Here is a 15,942-nt window from a genome sequence, read left to right as displayed (position 1 = left end):
CCCCAGTCCTCAGCAGTCCAATCCCTGTACCGTTTGCAGAATATCAGTCTGTCCCTGATGTTTTTCCTGGAGAGAAGTGGCTTCTTTGCTGTCCTTCTTGACACCTGGCTATCCTCAAAGTCTTCGCCTCACTGTGCGTGCAGATTCACTCACACCTGCCTGCTGCCATTCCTGAGCAAGCTCTGTACTGGTGGTGCCCAGATCCCGCAGCTGAATCAACTTTAGGAGACGGTCCTGGCGCTTGCTGGAGTTTCTTGGGTGCCCTGAAGCCTTCTTCATAACAATTGAACCGCTCTCCTTGAAGTTCTTGATCTAGGTGCAATCTTACTGGCAGTAATATCCTTGCCTGTTGAGCCCTTTTTGTGCAAAGCAATGATGACAGCACATGTTTCCTTGCAGGTAACCATGGTTGACAGAGGAATAATAATTGATTCCATGCGTCACCCTCCTTTTGAAGCTTCCAGTCTGTTATTCAAACTCAATCAACATGACAGAGTGATCTCCAGCATTGTCCTCGTCAACACTCTCACCTGTGTTAACGAGAGAATCGCTGACATGATGTCAGCTGGTCCTTTTGTGGCAGGGCTGAAATGCAGTGGATTTTTTTAGGGGGGGATTCAGTTTATTTGCATGGCAAAGAGGGACTTTGCAATTAATTTCAATTCATCTGATTACTCTTCATAACATTCTGGAGTATATACAAATTGCCATCATACAAACTGAGCCAACAGACTTTGAAAATTAATATTTGTGTCATTCTCAAAACTTTTGACCACAACTGTACAGGCCTATTTCACTATGGCTGCACCTAAAAAAAGTCCACGGTTTTTGACCACAGTAATGCACTATACAGGGAAACGGGTGCTATTTCAGACGACTTATTGGCAACAGTGTATGGTGTCTAAATCTTGCCCTGTCATGTTACTTGTAGTCGAGTCTGCCTCTCAGCCAGGTCCGTGTGCAGCTCCATCAGCTGGTGCTCCAGCTGCTCAGCTCTTCGTTCATCCTCCTCCAGCTGCTTCCTCGCTTCCTGCTCCTCCCACGCCACACTGTCCCGGACCATGACCAACACTCGCACCTCCTCCTCCAGCATCTCTAATTGCCGTTTTTTGCTCTTCCACCTGCTCCTTTTGACCCCTGAAGATCTCAGACTCCCGGTATAGCTGTTGCTGAGTGGCTGCCGTGTCTCGTTCCATCTTCTGCCTGAAGGATAAGATGAGACAAGATTTTTTTTTAAAGACTTTATTATCCCTGTAGAGAGATTTTGCTTCCGGCTCGTGTGCATACATTAAAACATATCATCAAGCACAGACAAAGGACATATCTTCTAGAAAATTAAAGACAATAAATACCATAATAGAAAAAGTGCAGTTTGAGTGATTCAGACCTGTGTGTGTGAGCCTGTCTCTGCTCCTGTCTCAGCTGGCCCAGCTCTGCATGCAGCCTGTTCAGCTCAGCCTCAGCCACCCGCGCCCCGTCCTCCGCTGCCTCCAAACACCGGTCGGCGTGTGTCCGTCTGGCCTCCAGGTTCCGGCATTGCTCCTCCAGCCTGTTCCTCTCCCTGGCGGCCTCCTCCGCTTGCTCCCGGACTCCCTGCGCCTCCTCTCTCAGCTCCGTCCGGTCCTGCTCCGCCAGCCTCATCTGGCGCTCGCCTTCAGACTTCTGGCGCAATGCCTCCTGCTGCAGCACCTGCAGCTCCACGCGCACCTGGGGGAAAACACAGAGAGACATAAAATACACACACAAAAAACAAGTAAACAGACACATTAAATGGCACTATTTCGGTAAAGAGCCCTATGAGCCTTGGTCAAACATAGCGCACTAAATACGGATAATAATATAACATTTTGGTCATCTCAGTCCATTTGAATCAACAAATCACAGCACATACAGTGTATTTGGACACTGAATTTCCCCACATTTTGTTACAAATATTTTTTAGCTCCTCATCGATACCCCATAATGACAAAGCAAAAACAGGTTTTTAGAAATGTTTGCAAATTCATAAAAAAATAAAAACGGAAATATTACATTTACAAAAGTATTCAGACCCTTCACCCAGTACATTGTTGAAGCACCTTTGGCAGTGATTATAATTTTGAGTCTTTTTGGGTATGACGCTACAAGCTTGGCACACCTGTGTTTGGAGAGTTTCTCCCATTCTTCTCTGCAGGTACTCTCAAGCTCTGTCAGGTTCGACGGGGAGCGTCGCTGCACAGCTATGTTCGATCAGGTTCGAGGACATTGAGACTTATCCCAAAGCCACTCCTGCGTTGTCTTGGCTGTGTCCTCAGGGTCATTGTCCTATTGGAAGGTGAACCTTCACCCCATTCTGAGGTCCTGAGCTCTCTGGAGCAGGTTTTCATCAATGATCTCTCTGCACTTTCCTCCTTTCATCTTTCCCTCAATCCTGACTAGTCACCCAGTCTCGTCCGCTGAAAAACATACCCACAGCATGATGCTGCCACCACCATGCTTCACCGTAGGGATGGTGCCCTGTTTCCTCCATACACAACGCTTGGCATTCAGGCCAAAGAGTTCATTCTTGGTTTCATCAGACCAGAGAATCTTGTTTCCTATGGTCTAGTCCTTTAGGTGCCTTTTGGCAAACTCCAAGTGGGCTGTCGTGTGCCTTTTACTGATGAGTGGCTTCTGTCTGGCCGCTACCTGGTTGAGTGCTGCAGAGATGGTTGTCCTTCTGGAAGGTACTCAAATCAAATCAAATGTTATTTGTCACATGCTCCTAATACAACAACAGGTAGCCCTGTTATTTACTAAATAAACAAAAGTAAAAAATAATAGCAAATAGTCAATGCAAATAGTCCGGGTAACCATTTGATTAACTGTTCAACAGTCTTATGGCTTGGGGGTAGAAGCTGTTAAGATGCCTTTTGGACCTACAGTACCATTCAACAGTTTGCGGCCACTCAGAAAAGCACATTTTTTGTCCATTAAAATAACATCAAATTTATCAGAAATACAGGGTAGACATTGTTAATGCTGTAAATGACTATTGTAGCTGGCCACCCCTCATAGCCTGGTTCCTCTCTTGGTTTCTTCCTAAGTTCTGGCCTTTCTAGGGAGTTTTTCCTAGCCACCGTGCTTCTACACCTGCATTGCTTGCTGTTTGGGGTTTTAGGCTGGGTTTCTGTACAGCACTTTGAGATATCAGCTGATGTAAGAAGGGCTTTATAAATAAATTTGATTTGAAACGGGGGATCTTAAATGGAATATATACATAGAAAATGGCCAGAAACAAATAATTTTCTTCTGGAACTCGTCAGTCTATTCTTGTTCTGAGAAATGAAGGCTATTCCATGTGAGAAATTGCCAAGAAACTAAAGATCTCCTACAACGCGGTGTACTACTTCCTTCACAGAACATCGCAAACTGTCTCTAAACAGGATAGAAAGAGGAGTGGGAGTCCCCGGTACACAACTGAGCAAGAAGACATAAGTACATAAGTGTCTAGTTTGAGAAACGGACGCCTCTAAAGTCCTCAACTGGCAGCTTCATGAAATAGTACCCGAAAAGCACCAGTCTCAACGTCAACAGTGAAGAGGTGACTCCAGGATGCTGGCCTTCTAGGCAGAGTTGCAAAGAAAAAGCCATATCTCAGACTGGCCAATAAAAATAAAAGATTAAGATGGGCAAAAGAACACAGACACTGGACAGAGGAAGATTGGAAAAAAGTGTTATGGACAGAGAAATTTAAGTTTGAGGTGTTTGGATCACAAAGAAGAACATTTGTGAGATGCAGAAAAATGAAAAGATGCTGGAGCAGTGCCATCTGTCAAGCATGGTGGAGGCAATGTGATGGTCTGGGGGTGCTTTGGAGGTGGTAAAGTGGGAGATTTGTACAGGGTAAAAGGGATCTTGAAGAAAGAAGGCTATCACTCCATTTTGCAACGCCATGCCATACCCTGTGGATGCCGCTTAAATGGAGCCAATTTCCTCCTACAACAGGACAATGACCCAAAGCACAGCTCCAAACTATGCAATAACTATTTAGGGAAGAAGCAATCAGCTGGTATTCTGTCTCTAATGGAGTGGCCAGCACAGTCACCGGATCTCAACCCTATTGAGCTGTTGTGGGAGCAGCTTGACCGTAAGGTACGTAAGAAGTGCCCATCAAGCCAATCCAACTTGTGGGAGATGCTTTGGGAAGCATGGGGTGAAATCTCTTCAGATCACCTCAACAAATTGACAACTAGAATGCCAAAGGTCTGCAAGGCTGTAATTGCTGCAAATGGAGGATTCTTTGACAAAAGCAAAGTTTGAAGGACACAATTATTATTTCAATATTTTTATTTATTTATGACCTTGTCAACATCTTGACTATATTTCCTATTCTTTTGTAACTCATTTCATGTATGCTTTCATGGAAAATAAGGACATTTCTAAGTGATCCCAAACTTTGAACGGTAGTGTACATTTGGTGCTGCGGTACTGCTTTCCGCGCGGTAGCAGAGAGAACAGACTATGACTAGGATGGCTGGAGTCTTTGCCAATTTTATGGCCTGGTCACCGCCTGGAATTAAGAGGTCCTAGATGGCAGGAAGCTTGGCTCTAGTGATGTACTGGGCCGTACGCACTAACCTCTCTAGCGCCTTGCGGTCGGAGACCGAGCTATTGCCATACCGGGGGGTGATGCAACCAGTCACGAAACTCTCGATGGTGCAGCTGTAGAATGTTTTGAGGATCTGAAGACCCACGCCAAATTTTTTCAGTCTCCTAAGGGGGAAAAGGCATTGTCGTGTCCTCTTCACAACCTTCTTGGTGAGTTTGGACAATGATAAATTGTTGGTGATGTATACACCAAAGAACTTGAAGCTCTCAACCTGCTTCACTACAGCTCCGTCGATGACAACGAGGGCGGGCTCGGCCCTCCTTTTCTTGTTGTCCACGATCATCTCGTTTGGCTTGATCATGTTGACGGAGAGGTTGTTGTCCTGACACCCCACTGCCAGGTCTCTGACCTCCTCCTTATAGTCTCATCGTGGTTGGTGATCAGGCCTACCACAGTGGTGTCGTCGGCAAACTAGATGGTGTTGGAGTCGTGTTTGGCCATGCAGTCATGGGTGAACAGGGAGTACAGATGGGGACTGAGCAGTTTCATCTGTGGGATATGTTGGGTTGGTATGCAAATTGGAGTGGGTCTAGGGTTTCTGGGATGATTATGTTGATGTGAGCCATGACCAGCCTTTCTAAGCACTTCATGGATGCAGACGTGAGTGCTATGGGTCAGTAGTCATTTAGGCAGGTTACCTTGGTGTTCTTGGGCACATGGACTATGGTGGTCTGCTTGAAACATGTAGGTATTACAGACTCGGCCAGGGACATGTCTAAAATGGCAGTGAAGGCACTTGCCAGTTGGTCAGCGCATGCTCGGAGTACACGTCCTGGTAATCCGTCTGGCCCTGCGGCCTTGTGAATGTTGACCTGTTTAAAGGTCTTACTCACGCCGGCTATGGCGAGCGTGATCACAGTCGTCCGGAACAGCTGGTGCTCTCATGCATGTTTCAGTGTTGCTTGCCTTGAAGCGTGCATAGAAGTTGTTTAGCCGTCATCTCGCGGCTGGGCATCTCTTTGTAGTCCGTAATAGTTTGCAAGCCCTGCAGATCCGGTGTAGTAGGACTCAATCTTAGTCCTGTATTTACCCTTTGTATGTTTGATGGTTCGTCTAAGGGCATAGAGGGATGTCTTTTAAGTGTCTGGGTTAGAGTCCCGCTCCTTGATAGCAGCAGCTCTACCCTTTAGCTCACTCTGGATGTTGTCTGTGAACCATGGCGTGTACATACGGTCACTGTGGGGACAACATCATTGATGCACTTATTGATGAAGCCGGTGGTATTGTCCTCAATGTCATTGGAGGATTCCCAGAACATATTCCAGCCTGTGCAAGCAAACAGTCCTGTAGCTTAGCATCTGCGTCATCTGACAACTTCCGTATTGAATGAGTCACTGGTACTTCCTGCTTTAGTTTTTGCTTTGAAGCAGGAATCAGGAGGAAAGAATTATGGTCAGATTTGCCAAATGGAGGGCGAGAGAGAGCTATGTATGCCTCTCTGTGTGTGGAGTAAAGGTGGTCTAGAGTTTTTTTTCTCCACATGTAACATGCTGGTAGAAATGCATGAAAGTCCCGTCACTAGCAGCACCGCCCATGATTTTCTTGTTTGCTTATGGCTTTATACAGCTCATTGAGCGCGTCCCCTGCGTCCCCTGTATCGGCGTCTTCTCTTCATGCGAATGACGGGGATTTGGGCCTGGTCTGGTATTTCGAATAAATCCTTTGCGTTCCGACTCGTTAAAGAAAATAATATTTGTCCAGTTTGAGGTGAGTAATCGCTGTTCTGATAGGCAGAAGCTCTTTTCAGTCATAAGAGACGGTGGCCGAAACATTCTGTACAAAATAAGTTAACCTGTTAGTCCTATAGGGGCAGTATTTCATTTTTGGATAAAAAGACGTGCCCGTTTTTAGCGCAATATTTTGTCACGAAAAGATGCTCGACTATGCTTGGAATTGATAGTTTTGGAAAGAAGACACTCTGACGTTTCCAGAACTGCAAAGATTTTCACTGAGTGCCTTAGAACAAAACCTACAGGCAAAACCAAGATGTTTGAGCGACCAGGAAATCAACAGGATTTCTGATGGCACGTTTTCCATGATCGCCTTATATGGCTGTGAATGCGACAGGAATGAACGGACACTTCCTATCGTTTCCCCAAGGTGTCTGCAGCATTGTGACGTATTTGTAGGCATATCATTGGAAGATTGACCATAAGAGACTACATTTACCAGGGGTCCCGCACGGTGTCTGTGTGGAAATTGGTGCGCAAAAGTCAGGTACCAGTATTTTTCCATCCGAATCTGAGAACAATGCAGGCTTCCAGGAATGGCATTTCAATGAAGAGATATATGACAAAACACCTTGAGGATGGATTCAAACAACGTTTTCCATGTTTCAGTCGATATTATGGAGTTAATTCGGAAAAAGTTTGACGTGTAGGTGACTGAATTTTCGGTTAGTTTCGGTAGCCAAATGCATAGTAACAAAACGGAACGTTGTGTCCTACACAAGCATCTTTCAGGAAAAACTGGACATCTGCTATGTAACTGAGAGTCTCCTCATTGAAACATCTGAAGTTCTTCAAAGGTAAATTATTTTATTTGATCCCTTTGCTGGTTTTTGTGAATATGTTGCGTGCTAAATGCTAACGCTAAATGCTAAGCTAGCTATCACCACTCTTACACAAATTATTGATTTTCTCTGGTTCTAAAGCATATTTTGAAAATCTGAGACGACAGGATTGTTAAGAAAAGGATAAGCTTGAGGATAGGCATATTTATTTCATTTCATTTGCGATTTTTAGAAATCGCTAACGTTGCGTTATGGTAATGAGCTTGAGGCTATGATTACGCTACCGAATACGGTGTGGGTAGGACTAACAGGTTAAATGCGAAAAAACACAAAATAGCATTATATACAGTTTGCATGCCCAATTTTTCAGTTTTTGATTTGTTAAAAAAGTTTGAAATATCCAATAAATGTCGTTCCACTTCATGATTGTGTCCCACTTGTTGTTGATTCTTCACAAAAAAATACAGTTTTATATCTTTATGTTTGAAGCCTGAAATGTGGCAAAAGGTCGCAAAGTTCAAGGGGGCCGAATACTTTCGCAAGGCACTGCATCTCCACAGAGGAATACTGGAGCTCTGTCAGAGTGACCAACGGGTTCTTAGTCACCTCCCTGACCAAGGCCCTTCTCCCCCGATTGTTCAGTTTGGCCGGGCGGCCAGCTCTAGAAAGGGTCTTGGTGGTTCCAAACTTCTTCCATTTAAGAATGATGGGGACCTTCAATGCTGCAGACATTTTTTCGTACCCTTCCCCAGATCTGTGCCTCGACACAATCCTTGGTTTGGTTTTTACTCTGAAGTGCACTCTCAACTGTGGGACAGGTATGTGCCTTTCCAAATCATGTCCAATCAATTAATTTTACCGCAGGTGGACTCCAAACAAGCTGTAGAAACATCTCAAGGACGATCAATGGAAACAGGAAACAGGAAATTTCAAATCTCATAGCAAAGGGTTCAAAGTCTCAAAGTAAAATACTTATGTACATAAGGTACATTTTTTTTGTCATTATGGGGTATCATGTGTAGATCGATGAGTGAAAAAAGTATTTATCCATTTTAGAATAAAGCTGTAACATACCAAAATGTGGAAAAAGGGAAGGGGTCTGAATACTTTCCGATTGCACTATATTGATGGGTGCACTTCCTGCTTTTACTTCCTGCTTTGCTCCTTTGGGTACACTCACAATGGCCGCCAGTCCACCCATTATAGCATAATTGACTTGAATGAGGATGCCCATTCTATAGCAGCACATGCAGTCAAGAGCGGAGGAAAATGTGCACCAAATCATTTTTACTATTCAAACTGTCACAGCCCTCAATAAGGTGCCATTTGAGATCCAGTCAGCGTTATGAGTGACCTCTGACCTGCTGCAGGCTCTCCTGACTCCTCTCCAGCTGGTCCAGGTGCTGGTCGTGCTGCAGCTTCACCGCCTGCAGCTCCTGGCCCGTCACCTGCAACATCTCCAGAACGTGCTTCAGCTCTGCACACACACACACACACACACACACACACACACACACACACACACACACACACACACACACACACACACACACACACACACACACACACACACACACACACACACACACACACACACACACACACACACACACACACACACACACACACACACACACACACACACACACAGGCACACACACACACACACACAGGCACATACACGTGTGCATGCACAAACACACACAATGACACACACAGTCATCAAACTGCACAACTCTATAAGGTTACTACTATGTAGTAATACATAAGCATTGAAGTGCAGAGTAACCTCACGGTTCATGGTCTTATGCCATGTCCACACTTTCTGATTCTTGGGCTGCACTTGCTTTCCCGCTGTAACCACACTCAGCGGCAGATCTTGCACTAATAATAATTTAATAATTTGGACATAGTTTTACTCTTCTGTACTGTTCATATAGTTATTGGGATGTCTGTACCTTGCTATCATTAGGCTTTTGGGCGTAGCCTGAGTGCCAGTCTGTTTGTGCCATCACGCCAACTCCTTGTCACTTATTGCCATGCCAAACATGTTTCGCTTTACAATTATCAATGGAGTTAGCAAGAGCACAAACAGATCTGGGACCAGGCTATTTAGGGTCTAGGCCTTGAGCAAAACCCTCTGACCGTGTCAATCTAACAGCATTGTAGAACTACGTGAGTTAGCTGTGTGTGACTCATGCTAGGGTTGGTTACCTGCTTTGTGCTTGTTGATCTGTAAGTGGACATTTTGTAGGATCTCCTCCTCCTGACCTCCCTGCTGTTTGAGTGCAGCCACGCTAGCCCTCCTCTCAGTCAGCTGTGCCTCCAGCTCACCCTTCTGGACATGGAGCGCCTCTACATCCCCACGCAGCACCTACATACACACACACAGTTACATAAAATTACTTTGTAACTACTAATTGGTCATTGGCACATTATTGATACAAACAGGTCTATGTGAAGTTGCAGCACGACCAGCGCCTGGACCAACTGGAGAGGAGTCAGGAGAGCCTGCAGCAGGTCAGAGGTCACTCATAACGCTGACTGGATCTGTTTGTATCACTAAAAGTGGCAGTAATAAAGCCTCTCTTGAAAAAGCCAAACTGACCCAGAAAATATAAAAAAAAACTATCGGCCTATATCGAATCTTCCATTCCCCTCAAATTTGAAAAAGCTGTTGCGCAGCAACTCACTGCCTTCCTGAAGACAACACAAAACAATTTATACGAAATGCTTCAGTCTGGTTTTAGACTCCATCATAGCACTGAGACTGCACTTGTGAAGGTGGTAAATGACCTTTTAATGGCATCAGACCGAGGCTCTGCATCTGTCCTCGTGCTCCTAGACCTTAGTGCTGCTTTTGATACCATCGATCACCACATTATTTTGGAGAGCTTGGAAACCCAAATTGGTCTACACGGACAAGTTCTGGCCTGGTTTAGATCTTATCTGTCGAAAATATATCAGTTTGTCTCTGTGTATGGTTTGTCTTCTGACAAATCAACTGTAAATTTCGGTGTTCCTCAAGGTTACGTTTTAGGACCACTATTGTTTTCACTATATATTTAACCTCTTGGGGATGTCATTCGAAAACATAATGTTAACTTATGCGGATGACACACAGCTGTACATTTCAATGAAACATGGTGAAGCCCCAAAATTGCCCTCGCTAGAAGCCTGTGTTTCAGACATAAGGAAGTGGATGGCTGCAAACTTTCTACTTTTAAACTCAGACAAAACAGAGATGCTTGTTCTAGGTCCCAAGAAACAAAGAGATCTTCTGTTGAATCTGAAAATTAACCTTGATGGTTGTACAGTCGTCTCAAATAAAACTGAAGGACTTCGACATTACTCTGGACCCTGATCTCTCTTTTGACGAACATATCAAGACTGTTTCAAGGTTGGCTTTTTTCCATCTACGTAACATTGCAAAAATCAGAAACTTTCTGTCCAAAAATGATGCAGAAAAATGTATCCATGCTTTTGTTACTTCTAGGTTAGACTACTGCAATGCTCTACTTTCCGGCTACCCGGATAAAGCACTAAATAAACTTCAGTTAGTGCTAAATACAGCTGCTAGAATCCTGACTAGAACCAAACAAATTTGATCATATTACTCCAGTGCTAGCCTCCCTACACTGGCTTCCTGTTAAGACAAGGGCTGATTTCAAGGTTTTACTGCTAACCTACAAAGCATTACATGGGTTTGTTCCTACCTATCATTCTGATTTGGTCCTGCCGTACATACCTACACATACGCTACGGTCACAAGACACAGGCCTCCTAACTATCCTTAGAATTTCAAGCAAACAGCTGGAGGCAGGGCTTTCTCCTATAGAGATCCATTTTTATGGAATGGTCTGCCTACCCATGTGAGAGACGCAGACTCGGTCTCAACCTTTAAGTCTTTACTGAAGACTCATCTCTTCAGTGGGTCATATGATTGAGTGTAGTCTGGCCCAGGAGTGTGAAGGTGAACGGAAAGGCTCTGGAGCAAGGAACCGCCCTTGCAGTCTCTGCCTGGCCGGTTCCCCTCTCTCCACTGGGATTCTCTGCCTTTAACCCTATTTACAGTGGGTGAGTCACTGGATTACTGGTGCTCTTCCATGCCGCTCCTAGGAGGGTTGCGTTACTTGAGTGGGTTGAGTCACTGACGTGATCTTCCTGTCTGGGTTGGCGCCCCCCCTTGGGTTGTGCCGTGGCGGAGATCTTTGTGGGCTATACTCGGCCTTGTCTCAGAATGGTAAGTTGGTGGTTGAAGATATTCCTCTAGTGGTGTGGGGGCTGTGCTTTGGTAAAGTTGTTGGGGTTATATCCTGCCTGTTTGACCCTGTCCGGGGGTATCATCGGGTGGGGCCACAGTGTCTCCTGACCCCTCCTGTCTCAGCCTCCCGTATTTATGCTGCAGTAGTTTGTGTCGGAGGGCTAGGGACAGTCTGTTATATCTGGAGTACTTCTCCTGTCTTATCCGGTGTCCTGTGTGAATTTAAGTATTCTCTTTCTCTCGGAGGACCTGACATGATGACTCCTTGCTGTCCCCAGTCCACCTGGTCGTGCTGCTGCTCCAGTTTCAACTGTTCTGCCGGCGGCTATGGAACCCTGACCTGTTCATCGGACGTGCTACCTGTCCCAGACCTGCTGTTTTCAACTCTCTAGAGACAGAAGGAGCGGTAAAGATACTCTTAATGATCGGCTATCAAAAGCCAACTGACATTTACTCCTGAGGTGCTGACTTGCTGCACCCTCGACAACTACTGTGATTATTATTATTTGACCATGCTGGTCATTTATGAACATTTGAACATCTTTGCAATCTTTGTTCTTTTATAATCTCCACCCGGCACAGCCAGGAGAGGACTGGCCCCCCCTCATAGCCTGGTTCCTCTCTAAGTTTCTTCCTAGGTGTTGGTCTTTCTAGGGAGTTCTTCCTAGCCACCGTGCTTCTACACCTGCATTGCTTGCTGTTTGAGGTTTTAGGCTGGGTTTCTGTACAGCACTGAGATATCAGCTGATGTAAGAAGGGCTATATAAATAAATGTGATTTGTCTGTGACTATCGAACCGGCTATGAATATCGGTGTGCATTTAAATGAGGCTAACGTGGTTACCGGAAAGTGCCCCTTGTGTTACGATCCATTTTTTATTGGATGTTACATTTCAATAACCCTCCCTGACATGACAGTTGAAGGAGTGCTGCATGTTAAGCTGAACCCAAGAAAGTCATTTGATTAGTTTGACGTGTTGCGAGGTGTCACTTATTTACACCGGTTCTCCACCCCATTTTAGCTCATTTTGGCCATAGACTTCACCAGGCTTCCCAATTCTCGTTGAGGCTAAGTGTGTTGTGACCCCTTAAATAAACTTTGACTTGACATTGTGACAGAGAAACTAAGAATGTCATTGCAATACCTGAATGTTAAGTTGCGCTAGCTCGCCCCTGCGTTGGGCGAGGGTGCTCTCAGACTGTTTGCAGGTTTCCAGCAGTGTGGCCTCCTTGCTCTGGGTCTCCTGAATCTGGCTCTGGAGGGCCTCCAGTCGCTCACTGGCTCGTTTCACCTTCTTGTTGACCTCTTGGAACACCAGGTCGCGGGCAGCCACCACCTCCTCCACCCTCTGCAGAGCGTCTCCCTGCTCTTCCTTGAGTCTCTTCAGATCCTGGAGATCCTCCTGCAGATCCCTGAGATGCTGTTTGGCCTCCACCAGCAAAGAGGCGCTGTCCCGAGCGCGGAGTTCCAGCTCCTCCAGATCCCGCTCTGTGTCGGCGAGCCGCTTCTGGGCCTCAGTGTGTTGCTGGAGAGTCGCTTTAGTCTACACAGGGTCACATGAAACAGTCTGTTACAGCACTGCTGCCACCCAAGAGGTAATAAGAATATGGCAGTGTATATTCGACTGGCAGAAAATGAATGGTGGTAGACGGCAGTATGCTAACATTAAGTTATTTATTTCGACCCCTATGCCTAAGTGTACGTTTTCTTCTTCTGGTCGAATATACACTTCCTAATAACATTATATATAAAATATATGTCAATATATGTGACCTTGGTCCTTGTGTCCTTTAAGCTGCCCTGTGCCTCCAGCAGCAGTCGGTCTGCCTCCCTGAGTTCAGCCCTGCGGCGGAGCAGGGTCTTCTCCAAACATTCTACCTCATCCAGCAGAGCCCCGTGGTGCCGCAGGGACTCTTCCACAACCTCTGACCCCCCTCGGCCCTCCAGCATCTCCCTGAGGAGACACACACATAGCTGATCAAGATGTCCCCAAGTTGGTCTTTTAGTCTCCCAAAAAATATGATGTACTGGACTGCAGGGTTGGGGTCAATTCAAATTGAAGTCTGTCAATTCAGGAAGTAAACTAAAATTCTAATCCAAAAATTGAAAAAAAGTGCATTTCTTTTCAATTACTTCTCAATAAGTTTAAAAGGAGAAGTTATTTACGTCAAATGTTTTTCCAATTTTTTTTATTTTTATTCAAATCACTTCCTGAATTGACTGACATCAATTTGAATTTACCTTAACCCTGCTGGACTGTGAGAGCTGAGGGTTACCGTACCTTCGGCGGAGAAGTTGGCTTAAGGCTCTCCGGAGCTCTCTGAGCTCCAGTCTGAGCTGTGTGCGCTGATCCTGGTGCCTGAGCACATCCCTCTCCAAATGGGCCTGCCTCTCCTCCACCCCTGGGCCCCGGCTGCCACGTGGATGTTCCTCCACCAGCTGCTCCAGCCTGGCCAGCTCCCTCTCCTGACGGACGGACAGACGAACGGATACACACACACCTTTATGGCTTACATGCTGAGCACACCGCCCCCGTCTCGTGAGCATGGCGTTGCAAAATAAATGTACACATAAATGTTATTCAATCATTGCACCAACACTTGCACCAACACAATGAGGATCTTCAAAGCCAAGCGCTAAAGTAGAACTTGGTTCTATTTTAACGTTTGACACGCTGCAAGTCCCACCTCTCCCATCTCCTGATTGGTTTTTAGGAGCATATACCCACATGAGTGATTGAAAGATTAATAGAGGTCCACAATTCAGTCCAGTTGGTGGTGGGAATGCACCTTAAAGTTGGTTGCCAACCACCATATAAAGTCCAAAGAAGACGCCTGAAGGTGGAGAGATTACTAGAAACAAACTCATTTGACCCTTTTTGTCATGTTTGTCATTCATTGTCATGTCTTGTCCCTGTGCTCCCCATGCTATTCGTTTCCCTCTGCTGGTCTTGTTTGGTTCTATCCTCCTCTCTCCCCCTCCCTCTCTCACTCTCTCGCTCTCTCTTCTCTCTGTCGTTCCGTTCCTGCTCCCAGCTGTTCCTATTCCCCTAATCATCATTTAGTCTTTCCACACCTGTTCCCGATCCTTTCCCCTGATTAGACTCCCTATTTATTCCTTTGTGTTCCGTCCCTGTTCCGTCGGTTCCTTGTTTTGTATTCCATGCTGTAATTGCGTTTCGCCCTGTCCTGTCGTGTTTTTTGCCGTGATTGTGTATCACCCTGTCCTGTCGTGTTTTGTGCCTTCTTCAGACGCTGCGTGTGAGCAGGTGTATCAGTTAACTACGGCCTGCGCCTACCCGGCGACCTGCAGTCTGTGGCCGCTTCTCCAGTTGTTTTCCCTCTACTATCTAGAGGATTTCAGTTATTCGGTTTTGAGCATTAATAAACTCTGTTTCTGTTAAGTCGCGTTTGGGTCCTCCTTCACCTGCATAACAGAAGGAACCGAACAAAGAATGGACCCAGCGACTTCAGACGCTCATTACACTGCCGTCGAGTTCCAAGGAGCCATGCTCGGCAGACACGAGCAGGAATTGTCTGCTGCTCGCCATGCCGTGGAGAACCTGGCCGCTCAGGTTTCCGACCTCTCTGGACAGTTCCAGAGTCTACGTCTCGTGCCACCTGTTACTCCCTGGCCTGCCGAGCCTCCTGAACCCAGGGTTAATAACCCACCTTGCTACTCCGGGCAGCCCACTGAGTGCCGCTCCTTTCTCACGCAGTGTGAGATTGTGTTCTCTCTCCAACCCCACACATACTCTAGAGAGAGAGCTCGGGTTGCTTTCGTCATTTCACTCCTTACTGGCCGGGCTCGAGAATGGGGCACAGCTATCTGGGAGGCAAGGGCTGATTGCTCTAACAGATTCCAGAACTTTAAAGAGGAGATGATTCGGGTTTTTGACCGTTCAGTTTTTGGTGAGGAGGCTTCTAGGGCCCTGGCTTCCTTATGCCAAGGTGAACGGTCCATAACGGATTATTCCATTGAGTTTCGCACTCTTGCTGCCTCTAGTGAGTGGAACGAGCCGGCGCTGCTCGCTCGTTTTCTGGAGGGACTCACGCAGTGGTTAAGGATGAGATTCTCTCCGGGAGGTTCCTTCAGATGTGGACTCTTTGATTGCTCTCGCCATCCGCATAGAACGACGGGTAGATCTTCGTCACCGGGCTCGTGGAAGAGAGCTCGCATCAACGGTGTTTCCCTGCTCCGCATCGCTACCATCTCCCTCTGGCTTTGAGACTGAGCCCAGGCAGCTGGGAGGGATTCGCATCTCGAATAAGGAGAGGGAACAGAGGATCACCAACCGCCTGTGCCTCTATTGCGGAGTTGCTGGACATTTTGTTATTTCATGTCCAGTAAGAGGCCAGAGCCCATCAGTAAGCGGAGGGCTACTGGTGAGCGCTACTACTCAGGTCCTTCATCTAGATCTTGTACTACTATGTCGGTCCATCTACGCTGGACCGGTTGGTGCTACATGCAGTGCTTTGATTGACTCTCTGGGGCTGAGGGTTGTTTCATGGACGAAGCATGGGCTCGGAAACATAA

General features: G+C 46.3%; 1 protein-coding gene across 5 annotated transcripts in view; it reads right to left on the bottom strand.

Moving 5' to 3' along the window:
- Positions 1 to 15,942, bottom strand: part of cntrl (centriolin) — a 110,471-nt gene that overhangs the window by 959 nt on the left and 93,570 nt on the right. For all 5 annotated transcript variants that reach the window (XM_046346591.1, XM_046346593.1, XM_046346595.1 and 2 more), the window contains 7 exons: positions 13,688 to 13,872; positions 13,180 to 13,360; positions 12,551 to 12,949; positions 9,357 to 9,516; positions 8,504 to 8,619; positions 1,388 to 1,707; positions 926 to 1,203 (listed from right to left, as the gene is read on the bottom strand). In XM_046346591.1, coding sequence (XP_046202547.1) covers positions 1,002 to 1,203; positions 1,388 to 1,707; positions 8,504 to 8,619; positions 9,357 to 9,516; positions 12,551 to 12,949; positions 13,180 to 13,360; positions 13,688 to 13,872 — 1,563 coding nt within the window. In that variant the 3' untranslated portion in view covers positions 926 to 1,001. The remainder of the gene's footprint in view (positions 1 to 925; positions 1,204 to 1,387; positions 1,708 to 8,503; positions 8,620 to 9,356; positions 9,517 to 12,550; positions 12,950 to 13,179; positions 13,361 to 13,687; positions 13,873 to 15,942) is intronic.

This window comes from Oncorhynchus gorbuscha, linkage group LG04 (genome assembly GCF_021184085.1).
Source record: "Oncorhynchus gorbuscha isolate QuinsamMale2020 ecotype Even-year linkage group LG04, OgorEven_v1.0, whole genome shotgun sequence".
NCBI lineage: Eukaryota > Metazoa > Chordata > Actinopteri > Salmoniformes > Salmonidae > Oncorhynchus > Oncorhynchus gorbuscha.
The sequence above is the reverse complement of the archived record's forward strand: the minus strand, read 5'-3'. Positions and strand labels throughout refer to the sequence as shown.